This window comes from Bombyx mori, chromosome 2 (genome assembly GCF_030269925.1).
Source record: "Bombyx mori chromosome 2, ASM3026992v2".
NCBI classification, from domain to species: domain Eukaryota; kingdom Metazoa; phylum Arthropoda; class Insecta; order Lepidoptera; family Bombycidae; genus Bombyx; species Bombyx mori.
In genome coordinates, this window is record NC_085108.1 from 7,198,198 (window position 1) to 7,216,416 (window position 18,219).

At 40.2% G+C, this 18,219-nt stretch overlaps 1 protein-coding gene across 3 annotated transcripts in view; it reads left to right on the forward strand.

Moving 5' to 3' along the window:
- LOC101737466 (mucin-17) overlaps positions 1 to 18,219 on the forward strand; it is a 90,805-nt gene that overhangs the window by 32,128 nt on the left and 40,458 nt on the right. For 2 of the 3 annotated variants that reach the window (XM_038015490.2, XM_062673528.1), the window contains exons 1-4: positions 9,635 to 9,768; positions 12,109 to 12,313; positions 15,714 to 16,034; positions 17,283 to 17,606. In XM_038015490.2, coding sequence (XP_037871418.1) covers positions 9,761 to 9,768; positions 12,109 to 12,313; positions 15,714 to 16,034; positions 17,283 to 17,606 — 858 coding nt within the window. In that variant the 5' untranslated portion in view covers positions 9,635 to 9,760. Of the gene's footprint in view, positions 1 to 9,634; positions 9,769 to 12,108; positions 12,314 to 15,713; positions 16,035 to 17,282; positions 17,607 to 18,219 lie in introns of those variants that run through there. The other variant, XM_038015497.2, reaches the window with a different exon arrangement.

Consider the following 18,219-nt stretch of genomic DNA (forward strand, 5'->3'; position numbering starts at 1 on the left):
TAGTCTATTTTCATTTATGTTGAATATTTTTTTGGAGTTTACTCCTTTAGAATCGATTTACATATATAGGCCCGGGGTATGAAAATTATGGGGACCAAAATCGTACTAGCATGTCACACGAAATGCGTTATGCGCCTGATTGGCTCCTGATTGCGTGATGCGTGCGCGCGCCAATCAGGAGCCAACGCGCGGCCACGTTATCGCAGGTGACGCCGGGCTGCTGCGCCGGCAGTCCGCCACAAAGCCTCGTACTGATCGCGCGTTTCTCTCATTATTGTATTTTCATATATTTGTTAGTCGTTTGTTTTGTGTCTCGTTAATTTGTTAATAATCTGTAGTGTATCGTGTTGTCGTAATATAGAACTATTTCTCGTATTGTTTCGTTTAATTTTTTATATCCAGTAAACTCCAGTCGTGCGTCGGAGCGGACACACACACTTTTTTTTATTTGATTTGATTTGATACCCGACAAAAAGAAACTTTAAATCACATAACTTTATCACTACAGTTGTTTAGATAAAAACGGTAATAAAACCGATTTACGATGTTTGAGTTTAACTGTAATTATCTTTATTAGTGAAATATACTTTACTAGCTTTTGCCCGCGACATCGTCCGCGTGAAATAGTCACTTTGGCGTAACGCTAAATTTTACTGGTGGTAGGACCTCTTGTGAGTCCGCGCAGGTAGGTACCACCGCCCTGCCTATTTCTGCCGTGAAGCAGTAATGCGTTTCGGTCTGAAGGGTAGGTTGTAACTATACTGAGATCTTACAACTGATATCTCAAGGTGGGTGGCGCATTTACGTTGTAGATGTCTATGGGCTCCAGTAACCACTTAACACCAGGTGGGCTGTGAGATCGTCCACCCATCTAAGCAATAAAAAATAAATTTACCTGCCTCTCTCAAACCCATTGAGTTTCCCGCCGGATCTTCTCAGTGGGTCGCGTTTCCGATCCGGTGGTAGATTCTGCGAAGCACTGCTCTTGCTAGGGTCAGTGTTAGCAACACTCCGGTTTGAGCCCTGCGAGCTCACCTACACACGTTAGGGTGAAGCTTAAATAGCCTCTCAAGGCTATCAGCATAGGTAGGAAAAAAAAAAAACAAAAAAAAACCTACCTCTTCATTTTACGTAGAAAGTGAAAATATTTGTGATTAATAGAATGTTAAGGAGCTATCTAAGGTTCCAAAATCACGCTTTTTTTTAACCGACTTCAAAAGAGGAAGTTATCAATTCGACCATAATTTTTTTATATATGTATGTTCACCGTTTTCTCGAGAACGCTTGAACTGATTTTGATAAAAAAGAAAATTTGTTCAATATGGTAAACTTCCCGAATGGTCCTGCAATTATCAAGATCTGATCAAGAAAGATCTGTGATTGTCAAAGCCTATCTTGACTTGGATGTTTCAATGTTGTAATGAATAACATATTTATTTGGATAGGGATTAATATCATCTTCATAAAAAAACACCTTCACAGATAATGCTTTATTTTAGAACAAATTTGGTTAGCATAAAAAACGTTATAGTGAGCCAACCTTTAAATATAGACATACTGATGAAAGGCGATTGCATGCAGCAGAGATGCGAATGTTGCGATGGATGTATGGAGTAACGACAATGGATAGAATACGGAATGTTAGAGGAAGTCTGAAAGTGGCACCTGTGACAGAGAAGCTGAGAAGTGCGCGTTAGGGATGGTATGGACGAAATGAAAATGAGGTTGTTAAGAGAGTGTTAACTATGAATGTGGAAGGATTTAGAGGAAGAGGTAGACCTAAGAAGAAATGGATGGATTGTGTGAAAGACGATATGGGTAGGAGGGGAGTGAGCGAAGAAATGGTATATGATAGAAGAGTATGGAAGGAGCAAAGATGTTGCGCCGACCCCAGGTGACTGGGAGAAGGGCAGGATAATGATGATGATAATGACTGTCCAGGACTTTTTTTAAAACTTTTAAAGGAGAACAATTTTGTCATACATAATTTTAGCGTAACTTTAACCGTTTTTAAAAAAAAACTTTAACTTAAAGTTAAAACTTTAACTTTAACCGCAGCGGACGCAGCGGAAGCTCTCAAAAGGAAAAAAAACCCCGAATTTGAAACATTCGTTAATTGGTACTCCGCTTGTATTAGTCTTAGCGTGATGTTATAAAGCCTTCCTATAGCCTATAGCCAAGAAAAATGCTTTAAGTATAAAAAACTAGTATTGAGTCTGTGTTAAAAAAACTAGGAATTACACATTCAAACCGCTGCGATTGGACACGAATAGTTAAAATAATTTTTATAAAGCCCTACTGATTAGCAGTTTCGAATCTACAAAAGATCTCTATCTAGTTTTATCTGTGGTTAAAATTGCGCATATACACTTTGTACGTAAAAAAAAAAAAAAAAAATTATCGAATGGATAATCTATTCCGGGAAAAGTGAATTGACATAAGCCAATTATGTTTACAAATTACATTAATTAAACACGATTGGTTGATATTTCGATAATATCGTTTTAATCGACCGTATAATAAATAAAGTTATACGTTAATTCAATCTAAAATAATAGAGTGTATTAATTTTTTTTTTTCGTTTTAAAACTGGAAATTATGGATGCCATTGATTTAGCCGATACAGATAACACAAAACATCTATTTTAAACTAGCTAGATGACCCGGCAGACTTCGTAGTGCCTCAATCGATAAATAGAGGACCTAAACTTTATTTAATTCCGAGAATGTTCATATTTATCTACCGTTTAAACCTTCCCTAAACTTCCACAAAGTAAAGTAGCATAATTCAAGACCAAAATTAGCCAAATCGTTCCAGCCGTTCTCGAGTTTTAGCGAGACTAACGAACAGCAATTCATTTTTATATTTAAAGATTACTTATGTTCTGCCGTAACTAATGCTGAATGTTTTTTTTTATTGCTTAGATGGCTGGACGAGATCACAGCCCCCACCTGGTATTGAGTGGTTACTGGAGCCCATAGACATCTACAACGTGAATGCGCCACCCACCTTGAAATATAAAGTTCTAACTCCTCAGTACAGCTACAACGGCTGCCCCGCCCTTCAAACCGAAACGCTTTACTGCTTCACGGCAGAAATAGGCAGGGCGGTGGTACCTACCCGTGCGGACTCACAAGAGGTCCTACCTCCAGCAATAATTCATCTCACGGGTCTATGATTCTGGTCTGACGTGCTGGGTTGATGCCCGATGTGGTCGTGCCATTGAATCATACCTCGGGCGTGGTTCAAACAACCTGGGTAATTAATTAAAGTGGCGTCCGTTCAACTATCGAAATTCGACTTTAAATAATGCTATTCTAAAGACATATATGTATAATTATATGGAATGTTCTAAAAATGGTTGAAAAATAATAAAATACATTTTTTTATTACTTAGATGGGTGGACGAGCTCATAGTCCACCTAGTTGACCTTGAGATATAAGTTCTAAGGTCTCAAGTATAGTTACAACGACTGCCCCACCCTTCAAACCGAAACGCATTACTGCTTCACGGCAGAAATAGGCAGGGCGGTGGTACCTACCCGTGCGGACTCACAAGAGGTCCTACCACAAGTAATTACGCAAATTATAATTTTGTGGGTTTGATTTTTATTACACGATGTTATTCCTTCACCGTGGAAGTCAATCGTGAACATTTGTTAAGTACGTATTTCATTAGAAAAATTGGTACCCGCCTGAGGGATTCGAACACCGGTGCATCGCTCAACACGAATGCTCTTCTTACTACTTTAAACTACTACAATACGTATTTGCGTTTTCTCTACACTCTTAAGAAAACATTTAAAGCCTTTATTTTCCACAAATTATTATTTTACACAGTATTATTGAATTCAGTACAACTGAACTACTATTTTTTTCCTCAAAGGCAGAGTGTTCAATCAATCTATTTAAGGAAAACCTTTTTTTAACAGTAAAAAGGCTAATAAAAAAAGTAAATTGTGCCTATTTCTGTTAAAAAAGAATCAATTATATTTCGATTCTTGTGGGATATTTTGCAAAACAGTTTCAGGCCTTGACTTCGCGGTGTGCCATCACGTTGTAATGTCCGTGGACTTCAGCGAATACCAAGCACCGTGTCAGCCATGTCAACTAGCTTTCCAATAAAAAAAAATGTTTTGGAGGGAAACAAAGCATTTTATTTACGGCCGGTTTATTTATTTTTTCTCTGATGTTTCTATCTCTATGGCACTGACCTCTGTCGTACAAGCGTAACGGAGGTCAGTGCCCTGTGTTAAATTATTTTTATCTGTGAAATTTGTCAAATTTGACGTTCTCTCATTTTTCGAAATTTGATTTATGTAACATTTTAATTTTAACTGTTTGTTCTTTAAAAGCGTAGGTACGTAATATTTGATTCGCAAATTCGAACGTAATTTATTTTATGTATCTTACTAACATTTCCATAGTTAGAATATTTTGTCGTGGAGTCAAATAACAGTGAATAGTTTTCGGCGGGAAAGTGAACTTAACCGACGATATGATAACTTTTTTTTTTAATATCGTCGAAGGGAAGCTAGACCTTGCGGCCCAACAATTTGTTGGGTGGTTACTATCGCTCATGGACATCGACCAAGTCGCTTCCAATCGCTATTTAACTGTTTTCGACAAATTAGTATTCCTTTCTTTAAAATCTAAAAGTGTAATAATGGACGATTTTGAATTAAAACCGCTGGACTTTTTTTTTAATTGCCTCGAGGGGTGTACGATCTCACCGCCCACCTGGTGTTAAGTATATATATATATATATATTTTTTTATTGCTCTTGTAGGCGGACTAGCATACGGCCCACCTGATGGTGAGTGGTACCGTCGCCCATGGACTTCAGCAATGCCAGGGTCAGAGCCAAGCCGCTGCCTACCGCTAAGTGCTAAGTTAAGTGGTTATGAACAGCGTGAATGCCGTCATCCGCCTTAATGGTGAGTTCTACCACCCTTCGAACTGAAACTGATTGCGGCTTATCATCAGAAATGGGCACTTTACAACTTACGTATTTTTTTATAATAATTCACTCGAATATTATGCTTGCGTATAAATTAGCAGCTTGAATGATATTGAAAAAAAAAACAACCCGGAATATAACAGCGACCTAAATAAATCGTAGGGTATAAAAGTTCGAAATCGTGCTTGCGTAAGAAAATCGCATAAATTAGCAGCTTGAATGATATTGAAAAAAAAAACAGCCCGGGATATAACAGTGACTTAAATAAAATCGTACGGTATAAAAGTTCATTAGGGACCAAGGATTTTTTTTTGGTATTAGTGGTTGACCGAAGGACCTACCTAGGGCCCGGGATATGACAGCGACGTAAATAAATCGTAGGGTATAAAAGTTAATTAGGGTCCAAAGATTTTTTTTTGGAATTTGTGGTTGACCGATGGACCTATTGAAAATCGCTGGGTCACGTTGGATGCAGGTGGAAACGGACCCACCTTACTGGAGAGCAGTTGGATAGACCTACGTTCAGCAGTGGACAATGGACAGGCTGAGATGATTATGGTGGGGCGAGTTAGTCTCCCTCTATACCCCCAGGTCAGGTCTATTCGTTGGAGCAGTACCACCTTCCCGTTTTGAAGAGTGGGGCAGCCGCTATACAGTACAATTGAGATTTTGACCTCATGTCTTAAAGTTGGAGAGGAGAACTCACTTTCCAGATTGCGCCCAAAAAAATTGACCAGATTTTTTGTTTTTGGTTTTTTACTCGTGTAGTCAGACTAGCGTACGGCCCACCTTTTTATTTATATATTGCCCTTGTAGGCAGACGAGCATACGGCTCACCTGATGGTGAGTGGTTACCGTCGCCCATGGACTTCAGCAATGCCAGGGGCAGAGCCAAGCCGCTGCCTACCGCTTAATACTCTCCACAAGCCTCGTTTGAAGAAGGACATGTCATAGCGCTCGGGAAACACCGTGGAGGGGAGCTCATTCGATAGCCGGATGGTACGTGGCAAAAAAGATCTCTGGAAACGCACTGTGGATGACCGCAGTGGTTCCAGGTAGTATGGATGTACCCTACTCGGTGGCGGGCGGTGCGATGGTCAAAACGAGATGCCACCTGATGGTGTGTCGCCCATTGACGTTTGTCGACCGTTAAAATACATTCATTCTTGATTAATTATTAAAATCCACGCACGTACAGACACAGCTTATATTCGCGATTACACTATACGTATCTATCGAAGTTATTATTTATGAAGTCACACTAATAACTCATTTGGGTAAATAATAAAAAAAAACCTACAGATCTTCGATATCGAAATTGTATTTCTTGAATACATTTAGGAACTTGTTTTCTGATTCGATAAGGCGTTTAGTTAAGTCCGCGCGGGTAGGTACCACCGCCTTACTTATTTCTGCCGTGAAGCAGTAATGTGTTTCGGTCTGAAGAGTAGGGCAGCCGTTGTAACTATACTAAGATCCTAGAACTTATATCTCATTGTAGATGTCTATGGGCTCCAGTAACCACTTAACACCAGGTGGGCTGTGAGCTCGTCCACCCATCTAAGCAATAAAAAAAAAACAAAAAAAAAGTTATCGCGTTTTAAATATCAGACCGCTGAGTTTCCTGTGGGAATCTTCTTAGCGGCTTATGATTCTGATGCAGTAGTAGATGCCTTCGCGAAACAATTGAATATGACTAATCTCGGATCCTTCCGATCCACTAACGGTGCTTTTAGGTACCTCAAGTACTGGTCATCGTTCTCGTCGAACCCGTCGCTTGCGACGAAGGGCGCGACGAGTAAATTAACCCACAGACACAGCCCACTGAGTTTCTCGCCGGATCTTCTCAGTGGGTCGCGTTTCCGATCCGGTGGTAGATTCGTGAAGCACTGCTCTTGTTAGGGTTCGTGTTAGCGACGTCGTCAAGTTTGAGCCCACCTACTAGTTAAGTGAGCTCACCTACTAGTTAAGGTTATGCTAAAATAGCCTCTCAAGGCTATCAGGGAAAAAAATATTGCATTTGAGCTGTTAAGGTTTTCGGAGACACTCGGGCAGCTGTTGACAAACCCTACCCTTACCGACTGCTACCTCACCTGTCCCGGCGAAGCAGGAAAAGGTATCTATCGGGCCACCAATCTTTTTTATTGCCCTTATAGGCAAGACGAGCATACGACCCACCTGATAATGAATGGTTACCGTCGCCCGTGGACTTCAGCAATGCCAGGAACAGAGCCAAGCCGCTGCCATGTTATCCTTTTGCTTAAAAAGGATGCTTAGTGTTGCGATATTAAAAAGCCTTCGTGAATTACAGTTGAAAAGTGGATGTCAACTGCACAAAGAAGAGTTAACTCTGTAACCGATAGGTTTAAATTATGACTGGTGGTAGGACCTCTTGTGAGTCCGCACGGGTAGATCGTTACATTGGAATTATCCTACTAATATATTATTAATGTGAAAGTTTGTAAGAATGTATGGATGTATGTTTGTATCTCTTTCACGCAAAAACTACAGAATGGATTTTAATGAAACTTTACCATATAGCTTACACATCAGAATAACACGTACACTATCTATACTAATATTATAAAGAGGATGGTAGGACCTCCTGTTGGTAGGACCTTTTGAGAGTCCGCGCGGGTGGGTACCACCACCCTGCCTATTTCTACCGTGAAGCAGTAATGCGTTTCGGTTTGAACGGTGGGGCAGCCGTTGTAACTATACTTGAGACCTTAGGATTTATATCTGAAGGTGGGCGGCGCATTTACGTTGTAGATGTCTATGGGCTTTTTTGTATTAAATAGGCTCTGAAACTACTGAACCGATTTGAAACATTCTTTCACTGTTTAGAAGCTACACTATTTTCGAGTGACATAGGCTATAACCTTTTTTGAAAAAAAATAGGGATCCTTACTAAAACTCCAATAATGTAACCCAAGGTGTAAAAAATTACCTAAAATATTCTTCATATCACGTGCCCTTCGAAAAGTATTGATGATAGAATAAAATAGTGTACTACGACTTTGTAGAACACATTATTATTTAGAAAAAGTGTCGCGACAGCATATGTCTAACTATTATAGTTATGCCGCAATAAGTGTTATTTTATTGAAAAAAATGAAACAACGTCAAATATCATTGAATTTTTTGTTAAAGACCCGAGCGGAGCCGGAGCGAGCCGCTAGTAATTTATAAAGATATAGTGTGAATTACCCAAAATATAACGATAAGTTTTTTTATTTTTTTTTATTGCTTATGTGGGTGGACGAGCTCACAGACCACCTGGTGTTAAGTGGTTACTGGAGCCCATAGACATCCACAACGTAAATGCGCCACCCACCTTGAGATATAAGTTCTAAGGTCTCAAGTATAGTTACAACGGCTGCCCCACCCTTCTAACCGAAACGCATTACTGCTTCACGGCAGAAATAGGCAGGGTGGTGGTACCTACCCGCGCGGACTCACAAGAGGTCCTACCACCAGTATAAATTTGTCAACCAGTGTCAATTAAGTAGAGAAAAAGTCTGCCATCTGCGAGGTATTCTGGCGTGCGGTGCAAATACCGCTAAAATTACACGTATATAATCTATTATGGATATGTTTATCTAAGATAGTCCTACAAAAAAGGCCACGCCAGCATATATCTATGTTTTATGTCTAAGGCATTATCGCTAAAATATTGAACCATAAACACAATAAAAATAGATAATTTATTTTTAACGCAATTCGGTAGTAACAAATTGATCCTTATATCAAAATAAATACTTTTATTGCATCTGATATCAATAATAGATTACTGATCCCAAAGCGAAGCGAGAGCGAGTCACTAGTTTAATTCATCATCATCATCATCAGCCTTTATCTGCCCACTGCTGGACATAGGCCTTGCCCAATGCCTTCCACATAATGCGGTCCTCCGCCTTCCGCATCCAACGACTTCCCGCCGTGCGCACTAAGTCGTCAGTGCACCCGGTTGGAGGACGCCCCACGCTCCTGGTACCTATCCGTGGCCTCCATTCGAGGACTTCCTCCCCCACCTGGCGTCACTGGCTCGACAGATGTGACCGGCCCATTGCCACTTAATAATTTAGTTTAATTATAAAACTAAGAATCGTCTTAAGAATCCCCTAAATATTTTAATTATTAACTAATTCTATATTACGTAGACAGTCGCGTGTGATTCTGATTTAATTCCAATGCTTAGAAGAATTGTATGTGATTTTGATTTACGGCATAGTCGCGTTATTCTGCACTGCCAACAAACCGGTCATCCTCGACGAAGACTTTAGCTTTTCCCCGACACACGATCCTTCAAACGAGATCTGAAAACAGATCTTGACGGTACACGGCGCCTTGCTCCGCCCGCGGAAACGCCGATATACGAAAAACAATTCGGTTAATGTGCTTTATAAACTACAGTTACAACTCTTGTAGCTCTGATCGTTAATAAAAAATAAAATCAAAAACGACATTGGATATTAATGGCGCCGGCTGCCATATTGAAATAAAAACAAAACCTTTGAGAGTGTGTAAGGTAAAAAAAAAAAAAAATTTGCGGTATTCGGAAAAAGCGCGCGAAAAATAAAATAGAAGACCAACAAGAAAGTGTGCCCTTAAAACGACATTGGAATCAAAAAACATATCCTTTTTTTTGTTGTATTACGTTAGATTTTAATTCATAGATGGTTTATTAAGTGATGATAACATTGAATTGATCTGATAAATGATAAAATGTATAAAAGTTAACGTTCAAATGTACCCCGGTGCTCGTTCAGCAAGCAATATGTGAACGTATCTTCGAAATGTTAAGGTAAAAAATAGAAAAAAAAAATATTATTAGATTTGTGCTTTTTTTTTCTATATTTCTCCGCTGATAGCCCAAGAGGTTATTCTAGCTACGCCCGGACGGAAAAGGAATTGTTTTACCAATAATACTCTATTGTGACTGATTTAGTTTGGATTGAAACTAATAAAAATAACTGTGATTGATTTTTTTTTGAGTGTCGCTAACATGTAAAGTGATAAAAGTGTATTTTTTTTTTAAAGATGCGTGTTTTTTTTTTTTAATTTTATTTCAAGACGCGTGTTCTTGCGTATCGCTTTGAAAGGACATTTGTTATGCTGTATAATAGTGAAATTGAAGTTGTTACACCTGGATTCTTACCACTTACCGCCGGGTTTACCCTAGGTTCATTGACCCGTCTATTCAATAGATAATTAGCTGTAGATGTGTAGACAGGTTCTCATCGCATTTAGTATTAAGTGGTAGCCGGAGTCAGCTGACGTAATTAATAGCGTCGATTTCTCGATCGTATTTTATGCAGCAATTTTATTTATGGGTTCCGGAGCCATTACTGTTTCGCGAGATTTAGGTAGATGGTGGTACCTAGCTGTGTGGGTTCATAATATCGACGCTTGAAAGGTAAACGTGACTAAGCGACAATGAACTTTACAGTAGACTAATTCAAAGTTGAAATACCTTGGCAAAAAATTATTTTAACGAATCTAGCTGTAGTCGAATCTAGCTAGTAGCTGTAGGATTGAAATGATTTTAGTAGACCAAGAATTTTTTTTTTTGTGCATCGAATATGGTTATTGCCTATCATTTATGTACAAAGCAGTTATTGTCGCTTAGTCACGTTTGCCTTTCAAGCGTCGATATGCTCTAACACAAGGAATTTATTAAATTAAGTCGTCGTGGTCTAAAGGATAAAGTGGGGCAAATGGTGCATTCGTATGTAGCGATGCACCGGTGTTCGAATCCCGCAAGCGGGTACCAATTTTCCTAATGAAATACGTACTTAACAAATGTTCACGATTGACTTTCATGATGAAAGAATAGCATCGTGTAATAAAAATCAAAACCCACAAAATTATAATTTGCGTAATTACTGGTGGTAGGACCTCTTGTGAGTCCGCACGGGTAGGTACCACCCCGCCTATTTCTGCCGTGAAGCAGTAACGCGTTTCGGTTTGAAGGGCGGGGCAGCCGTTGTAACTATACTTAGAACTTATATCTCAAGGTGTGTGGCGCGTTTACGTTGTAAATGTCTATGGGCTCCAGTAACCACTTAACACCAGATGAGCTGGGAGCTAGTCCACCCATCTAATCAATAAAAAAAGTTTCCCTGGTCGCGGTAGTAAAAACAGTTGCAATTGCGTCCGGGATTCGCGAAGGCTGATTACAATAACAGTACGGTACTAACGAAGCCACAGAATTTCACTCAACAAACATAATACTATTATCGATCTTTGCTTGCGTTGTATCTGTCTTAAGATATTACCACGACATTACGGATCCTCCCGATCCATTGACGGTGCTTTTAGGTGCCTCAAGCACCGGTCACCGTCCTCGCCGAACCCGTCGCAATGGCAGCAAACCGTTGAGAATTTTACAACGGCAACTTTGTTACTGGTTCGGTTACCCATCTTAGGGCTGCTTATACACCAGCTCAATGCTGTCACTGCTCGGCCCAAGACCTCAAACTCTTGCGAGGGTCAAAAGCGGAGCGGCAACTAGGTTTAAGAAAACTATTAAAGAACATCTGTGCAATAAAGCTTACTATAAAGTCAATGATTATCTAGAAGATTGCACAAAATGGGAATGAGTTGCTCGCTCCGGGCATTTCAATATTGCAATAATAGTTACGTCATAACATTCATTGTAAAAATTAATTTTTTTTTTTTTATCTAATATTAAAAAAAAAAAAGACATGCCCGCTGAGTTTCTTGCCAGTTCTTCTCAGGACGGAGGCTAGTTCTTGTGAATTGGCGGTAGTTATTTTTGACGTTCAACAAGTATGTACTTTCATTTATCTATATATATAAAAATGAATTGCTGTTCGTTAGTCTCGCTAAAACTCGAGAACGGCTTGACCGATTTGGCTAATTTTGGTCTTGAATTATTTGTGGAGGTCCAGAGAAGGTTTAAAAGGTTAAATAAATATGAAAATGTTCGGAATTAAATAAAAATAACAATTTTGTTTTTCCGTTAATGTGTTCCCCAAAAGTTTTTTTTTTTTTAATTATCGATTGAGGCACTACGACATCTGCTGGGTCAGCTAGTGTTGAATTTTTTTTTTGATTTGATTTGATTTGATTTGAGTTCTGGGACCGAAGTAAGTTAATGTCCGGCGTTTCTTCTCCACAGCCAGATTATGTACAAAGCGATAATATTCCTGACACTAATTGCTGCGTCATCGGCCCAGTATCTACCGAACGGCTGCCCCTCAAACTTCCACATCCACCTGCTGCTCCCCCACGAAACGGACTGCTCCAAGTTCTACTCATGCAGCAACGGTAGGAAGGTTCTGCAGGCGTGCGCTGGTGGTACGCTCTTCGATTTCAAAGCTCAGGTAATCTATATATTAATACGTGAAGCAAAAACTTTGTATCCCTTTTTACGAAAATTGCGAGGACGGAGGAGTATGGAATTTTCAACACTTATAGAGAATATAGAGAAGAATTGCACAATGCAATTTTTTTTTTAACTATTGCGTAAGAGATACATTAAATCAATAAAGAAAACATTACACACACTACATACCATGTATTTGACGCACACACGCATGCATACTATTTATTGTCAAACTTTTGTTCTTGACGTCTGTTGTCAAATTGAGAATAGATTAAATAATGTTTGTCTATAGGAATATTTTTTTATAGTGTAGCCTTGGCGAAATTTGTGATTATAGTATGTGTACAAACTTACAATTCCAATTTCATTATAGTCGAACTTCGACTACTGTGGGACCTCTAGTTATCATTAATTATATTATAGTATTTATAAATGATCCGTATTTATTATAGATTATTTACTCGGAAAAATGAAAAGACTGGCATGAGTCGTCATGTTTTACTCAAACGAATGATATTAGAAGAAATAGACCTGTCATTGTTTTAATTATCAATAAATCATTCTACATTTAGCCAAGCCCAAAACTATTATCATTTGATTATTATAAAATAACGGAATATCTGTTGTTTTCATTTTTTTTATTGCTTAGATTGGTGGATCAGCTCACGGGTTTGGTGTTAAGGGGTCACCGGAGCCCGTAGACAACTACAACGTAAATGCGCCACCCAACTTGAGATATAAGCTCTAAGGTCTCAATATAGTTACAACGGCTGCCCCGTCCTTCAAACCGAAACGCATTACTGCTTCACGACAGAAATAGGCAGGGTGGTGGTACCTACCCGCGCGGACTCACAAGAGGTCTTGCCACCAGTAATGTTTCGTGTTTCATAAATAATAAGTGTGTCGTGATTAAAATACAAATCAAATGTCTGATTCGGTGGTGTAGAAGTTAGCTGCCCTGACTATTGTGCCGAGGGTCGTGGGTTCGATTCCCACATCTGGCAAGCATTCGTTTGTTGAACAGGTTTGTTTGCTCTCTGTCTGGGTGTTTATCTATACTAATATTATGAAGAGGAAAAATTTGTTTGTTTGTTTGTATCGAATAGGCTCCGAAACTACTGAACCGATTTTAAAAATTCTTTCACTGTTTGGAAGCTACACTATTCCCGAGTGACATACGCTATAATCTTTTTTGAAAAAAATTTGGGATCCTTACTAAACTCCAATAATGTAAGCTAAGGTGTAAAAAAAATTACCTAAAATATTCTTTACATCGCGTGTCCTGCGAAAACCATTCATGATAGAATAAAATAATGTACTACGACTTTGTAGAACACATTATTATTTACAAAAAGTGTCGCGACAGCATATGTCTAACTATTATAGTTATGCCGCAATAAGTGTTCATTTATTTAAAACAAATAAAACAACGTCAAATATCGTTGAAATTTTTGTTAAAGACCCGAGCGGAGCCGGAGCGGGCCGCTTGTTATCTATATGTGTACACTAGCTTTTGCCCGCGACTCCGTCCGCGTGGAATAGTTACTTTGGCATAACGCTAAATTTTACCCCCCACTCCATTTACGTAGAAAGTGAAAATATTTTTTTAAACATTATTTATTGGTGCTCCACTTGCATTGGTCTTACCGGCACTGAAAGAATTTTTCAAATCGCACCAGTAAGTAGCTCCTGAGATTAGCGCGTTCAAACAAACAAACTCAACAACTCAAATAATATTAGTATAGATATTTAAACGTATAGAGCAGCGGTCGGGAACCGGGGTAAATTACCCCAAATGGGGTAAAATGAAATTTTCGGGGGTTAAAAATTAAACTTTTGTGAGTAAAAAGTATACATTGAAGTGAAACTTCTTTAGAATCGTTAAATTTTTAGTTATTCTTTTCTTTTCAAAATTATCATGGGGGCTATAATATGAAAGATACTAAAAAGAAGCGATTTTGTTTTTTTTTTGTTCGTCGCGTCGCCATGGTGTAATATCAACTTACACAAAAATATTTTGGGGTAATAATTAAAAAAGTTCCCGAACCGCTGGTATAGAAGTATCTTTATCAATCTCCGGTACCCGTACCACAGATGATGATAACACACACATTCCCGGGTGACTTTGCATGTTTTGTTCCAAGTTAATTAATATTAATAGCTTTTTTTTATTTTTTTTTATTTCTTAGATGGATGGACGAGCTCACAGCCCACCTGGTGTTAAGTGGTTACTGGAGCCCATAGACATTTACAACGTAAATGCGTCACCCACCTTGAGATATAAGTTCTAAGATCTCAGTATAGTTACAACGGCTGCCCCGCCCTTCAGACCGAAACGCATTACTGCTTCACGGCAGAAATAGGCAGGGCGGTGGTACCTACCCGCGCGGACTCACAAGAGGTCCTACCATCAGTTTTTGATGCAAACACTCTCTTGGTCAACATGAAGGCGATAGCGCGCCGCGTAATCTGCTAATATTGATAAAATTCTAATGTATTTACGATATCGTGATAGTCTAAATCGTTTCCTAGGCAATTACCCCTGAAATCACAGCCAAAATAACTGACAAGTGAGTCGACTATTATCAAAGCCGGCAATGTGACTTTCGGACAATTATTGGTAAATCAGAAAAACGAATTATTGACTTTGTATTCCATTGGCAGTCACAAAACTCTTCTGAACGACATCTTAGATAAATAACAGGTTAAGTATTATTAACCTTTATTTAATGCAGGTTTTGAACCGTATTCTTTGAAGGAGACGATTATATTCAAATCAATCTGTATTGACATATCAATAACATTTTTTTGTTCAAATGCACAGATTGCCACCTTTGATAATAGACGACTCAAGTATAGGAATTGTTTCGCTATGATTTTAAATCACTTCGCAGCTAATTATTGAATACTAGCGGCTGCCTCACCCTTCAAACCGAAACGCATTACTGCTTCATGGCAGAAATAGGCAGGGCGGTGGTACCTACCCGTGTGGACTCACAAGAGGCCCTACCACTAGCAAAGCCACTTCCTGATGAAATACCTCCTCCGGCCCCAGCCTGCCGGCGACGCATTGTTGCGGAGATGGATCAGCGCTTTCTTTCTCGTTCCATCGCCTCTTGTTGTAAGATTGTGGACTGGCTGAAGTCGAGCATCGGAAGCATTTAAAATCGGAACTCGGCAGTTCCAACGATCGGCCAATTCGAGGTCGAGGTACCGCAACACGGTCACTCCAACTCCGATGCAGACGCTGTCAGAACCGAAGGCCTGGTCCTTACTCTTCATCCTGGACGCGGACGTACGGATCTTGTCCTGGAAATTTTCGAAAGCGATGCCTTGGTAGGGAAGTCGAGGATCCTGCCGCTCAATCAGTGTATGCAAAAAGAATACTTTTTTTTCAGATCTGTAACTGGCCATCAGCAGTGAATTGCACAACAAGGCCACCAGCACCCGAGGTCACCACACACCCTGCACCAGTACCAACCCAACCACCGACAGTTCCACCTGAGACCGTGCCACCCACAACGACACCACCCGTGACGTCACCAGCCCCCACGTCACCACCTGGTTCCGACTTCCTGCCAAACGGCTGTCCTAAAGACATCCACGTGCATTGGTTGGTCCCGCACGAGTATGACTGCACGAAGTTCTACCAGTGCACACACGGGAACCTGGTGCTCAAGACTTGCAGTGGAGGACTGTACTTCGATTTCGCTTTACAGGTCAGTAACACAAAGACGAGAATGATAGCCCCCCATCTTGTAAGCATAAGCAAAACAAAGTCTTCAGATCTGTAACTGGCCATCCGTTGTGATTTGAACAACATCCTACCTACAGTATTGTATGGGATCTATCTAAATACAAGTCCATAAGATATTCATAGTATTTAATACGTTAGAAATAAAACAGTAAGAAAACATTCTTGGCCCACTCGATATCAGTGTGCTCAGTGCGAGTTTTTTAACGTTCTCGATAGCGTAAAAGTTAACTCAAATTTGTATGCACATCGAACAGCGCCCCTAGCGGCAAACGTAGGCAACTCCATACAAATTTGAGTTAACTTTCACGCTATCGAGAACGTTAAAAAACACTCACTAAGCAATGAGGGTTGCAAAGGCTTAAAGACACTATGACGTGAATGCCTTTATCCGTATTAAGGCACAAAAGCTTTGCCGCACTTTGTCCCATGCCTCAAAGAAACTGAAATAGGAAAACCAACCATCAGGGTTTAACAGGGTTTAATATCTTCGACAAAGTTCAATGAAATATTCTCAATATCTTCTTTAATATAATACGTAAAGCAAAAACTTTGTATCCCTTTTTACGAAAATTGCACGGACCGGAGGAGTATGAAATTTTCTACACTTATAGAGAATATAGAGAAGAAATGCGCAATGCTAATATTTTTTTAAATAATGCATAAAAGATACATTAAATCAATAAAGAAAACATTACACACACTACATACCATGTATTTGACGCACACACGCATGCATACTATTTATTGTCAAACTTTTATTCTTGGCGTCTGTGGTCAAATTGAGAATAGATTGGTTTTTAAAAAACCGCCACTTCTTGGTGTCCCACACAGTACGGTTAACGTAAAATATATAGCACGTCTGTATTTACTACAAACAGATATCTAACCAGTAAGCATGATAATATTTTTGGAGCCACTGCGTTCATCCACAGTGCGTTTCCAGAGATAATTTTTGCCACGCACCATTCGGCTTTGGAATTCCCGGGCGCTATGACATGTCCTTCTTCAAACGAGGCTTGTGGATATTAAGTGGTAGGCAGCGGCTTGGCTCTGCCCCTGGTATTGCTGACGTCCATGGGCGACGGTAATCGCTTGCCATCAGGTGGGCCGTATGCTCGTCTGTTATGAAGAGTGTACTAGAAATACTATTCCCCTGCCATAGTTTAGTGACAGAAGGTTGTTTGAAGCTCATTGAAAACCCATTGTTTAGGTCTGCAATTGGCCTTTCATGGTCAACTGCACAACCAGTACAACACTCAGCCCGACCACCGCCAGTCCCACCGAGACCACACCCATCGTGACGTCACCCAGCGCAACCACACCCAGTCCTGCCCCAGTCACGACTCCCAGTACCACAACCACAAGGCCGCCTACCACCGAAGGCGCCTTCCTGCCGAACGGCTGCCCTGCCGACTTCCACGTGCACCTCCTCCTGCCCCACGAGACGGACTGCACCAAATTCTACTACTGCGCTCACGGCGAGAAAGTATTGAGACAATGCGGCCCTAACACGGCATTCAATTTTGAATTACAGGTAAAATACATTACACGCTACCTCTTGAAGATGCTCCACCAGAGTTTTTTTTTTGCCTACCTTATCCGATGGTCTTGAGAGACCATATCAGCGTCACCGGGCGAGTAGGTGAGCTCACGGAGCTCAAACCTGACGTTGTTGCTAACAGGAACCCTAGTAAGAGCCGTGCTTCGTAGAATCCACCACCGGATCGGAAACGCGACCCACTGAGAAAATCCGGCGAGAAACTCAGTGGGCTGTGTCTGTGGGTTAATTTACTCGTTGAGCCCTTCGTCGTAAGCAACGGGTTCGACAAACAAACAAACAACAAATACATAAAAAAAACAAGCATTCGCAAATATATATTTTATTGCTTAGATGGATGGACGAGCTCACAGCCCACCTGGTGTTAAGTGGTTACTGGAGCCCATAGACATCTACAACGTAAATGCGCCACCCACCTCAAGATATAAGTTCTAAGATCTCAGGTATAGTTACAACGACTACCGCACCCTTCGAACCGAAACGCATTACTGCTTCACGGCGGAAATAGGCGGGGTGGTGGTACCTACCCGTGCGGACTCCCAAGAGGTCCTACCACCAGTGAAAATCATATATATATAAAAAATCATTC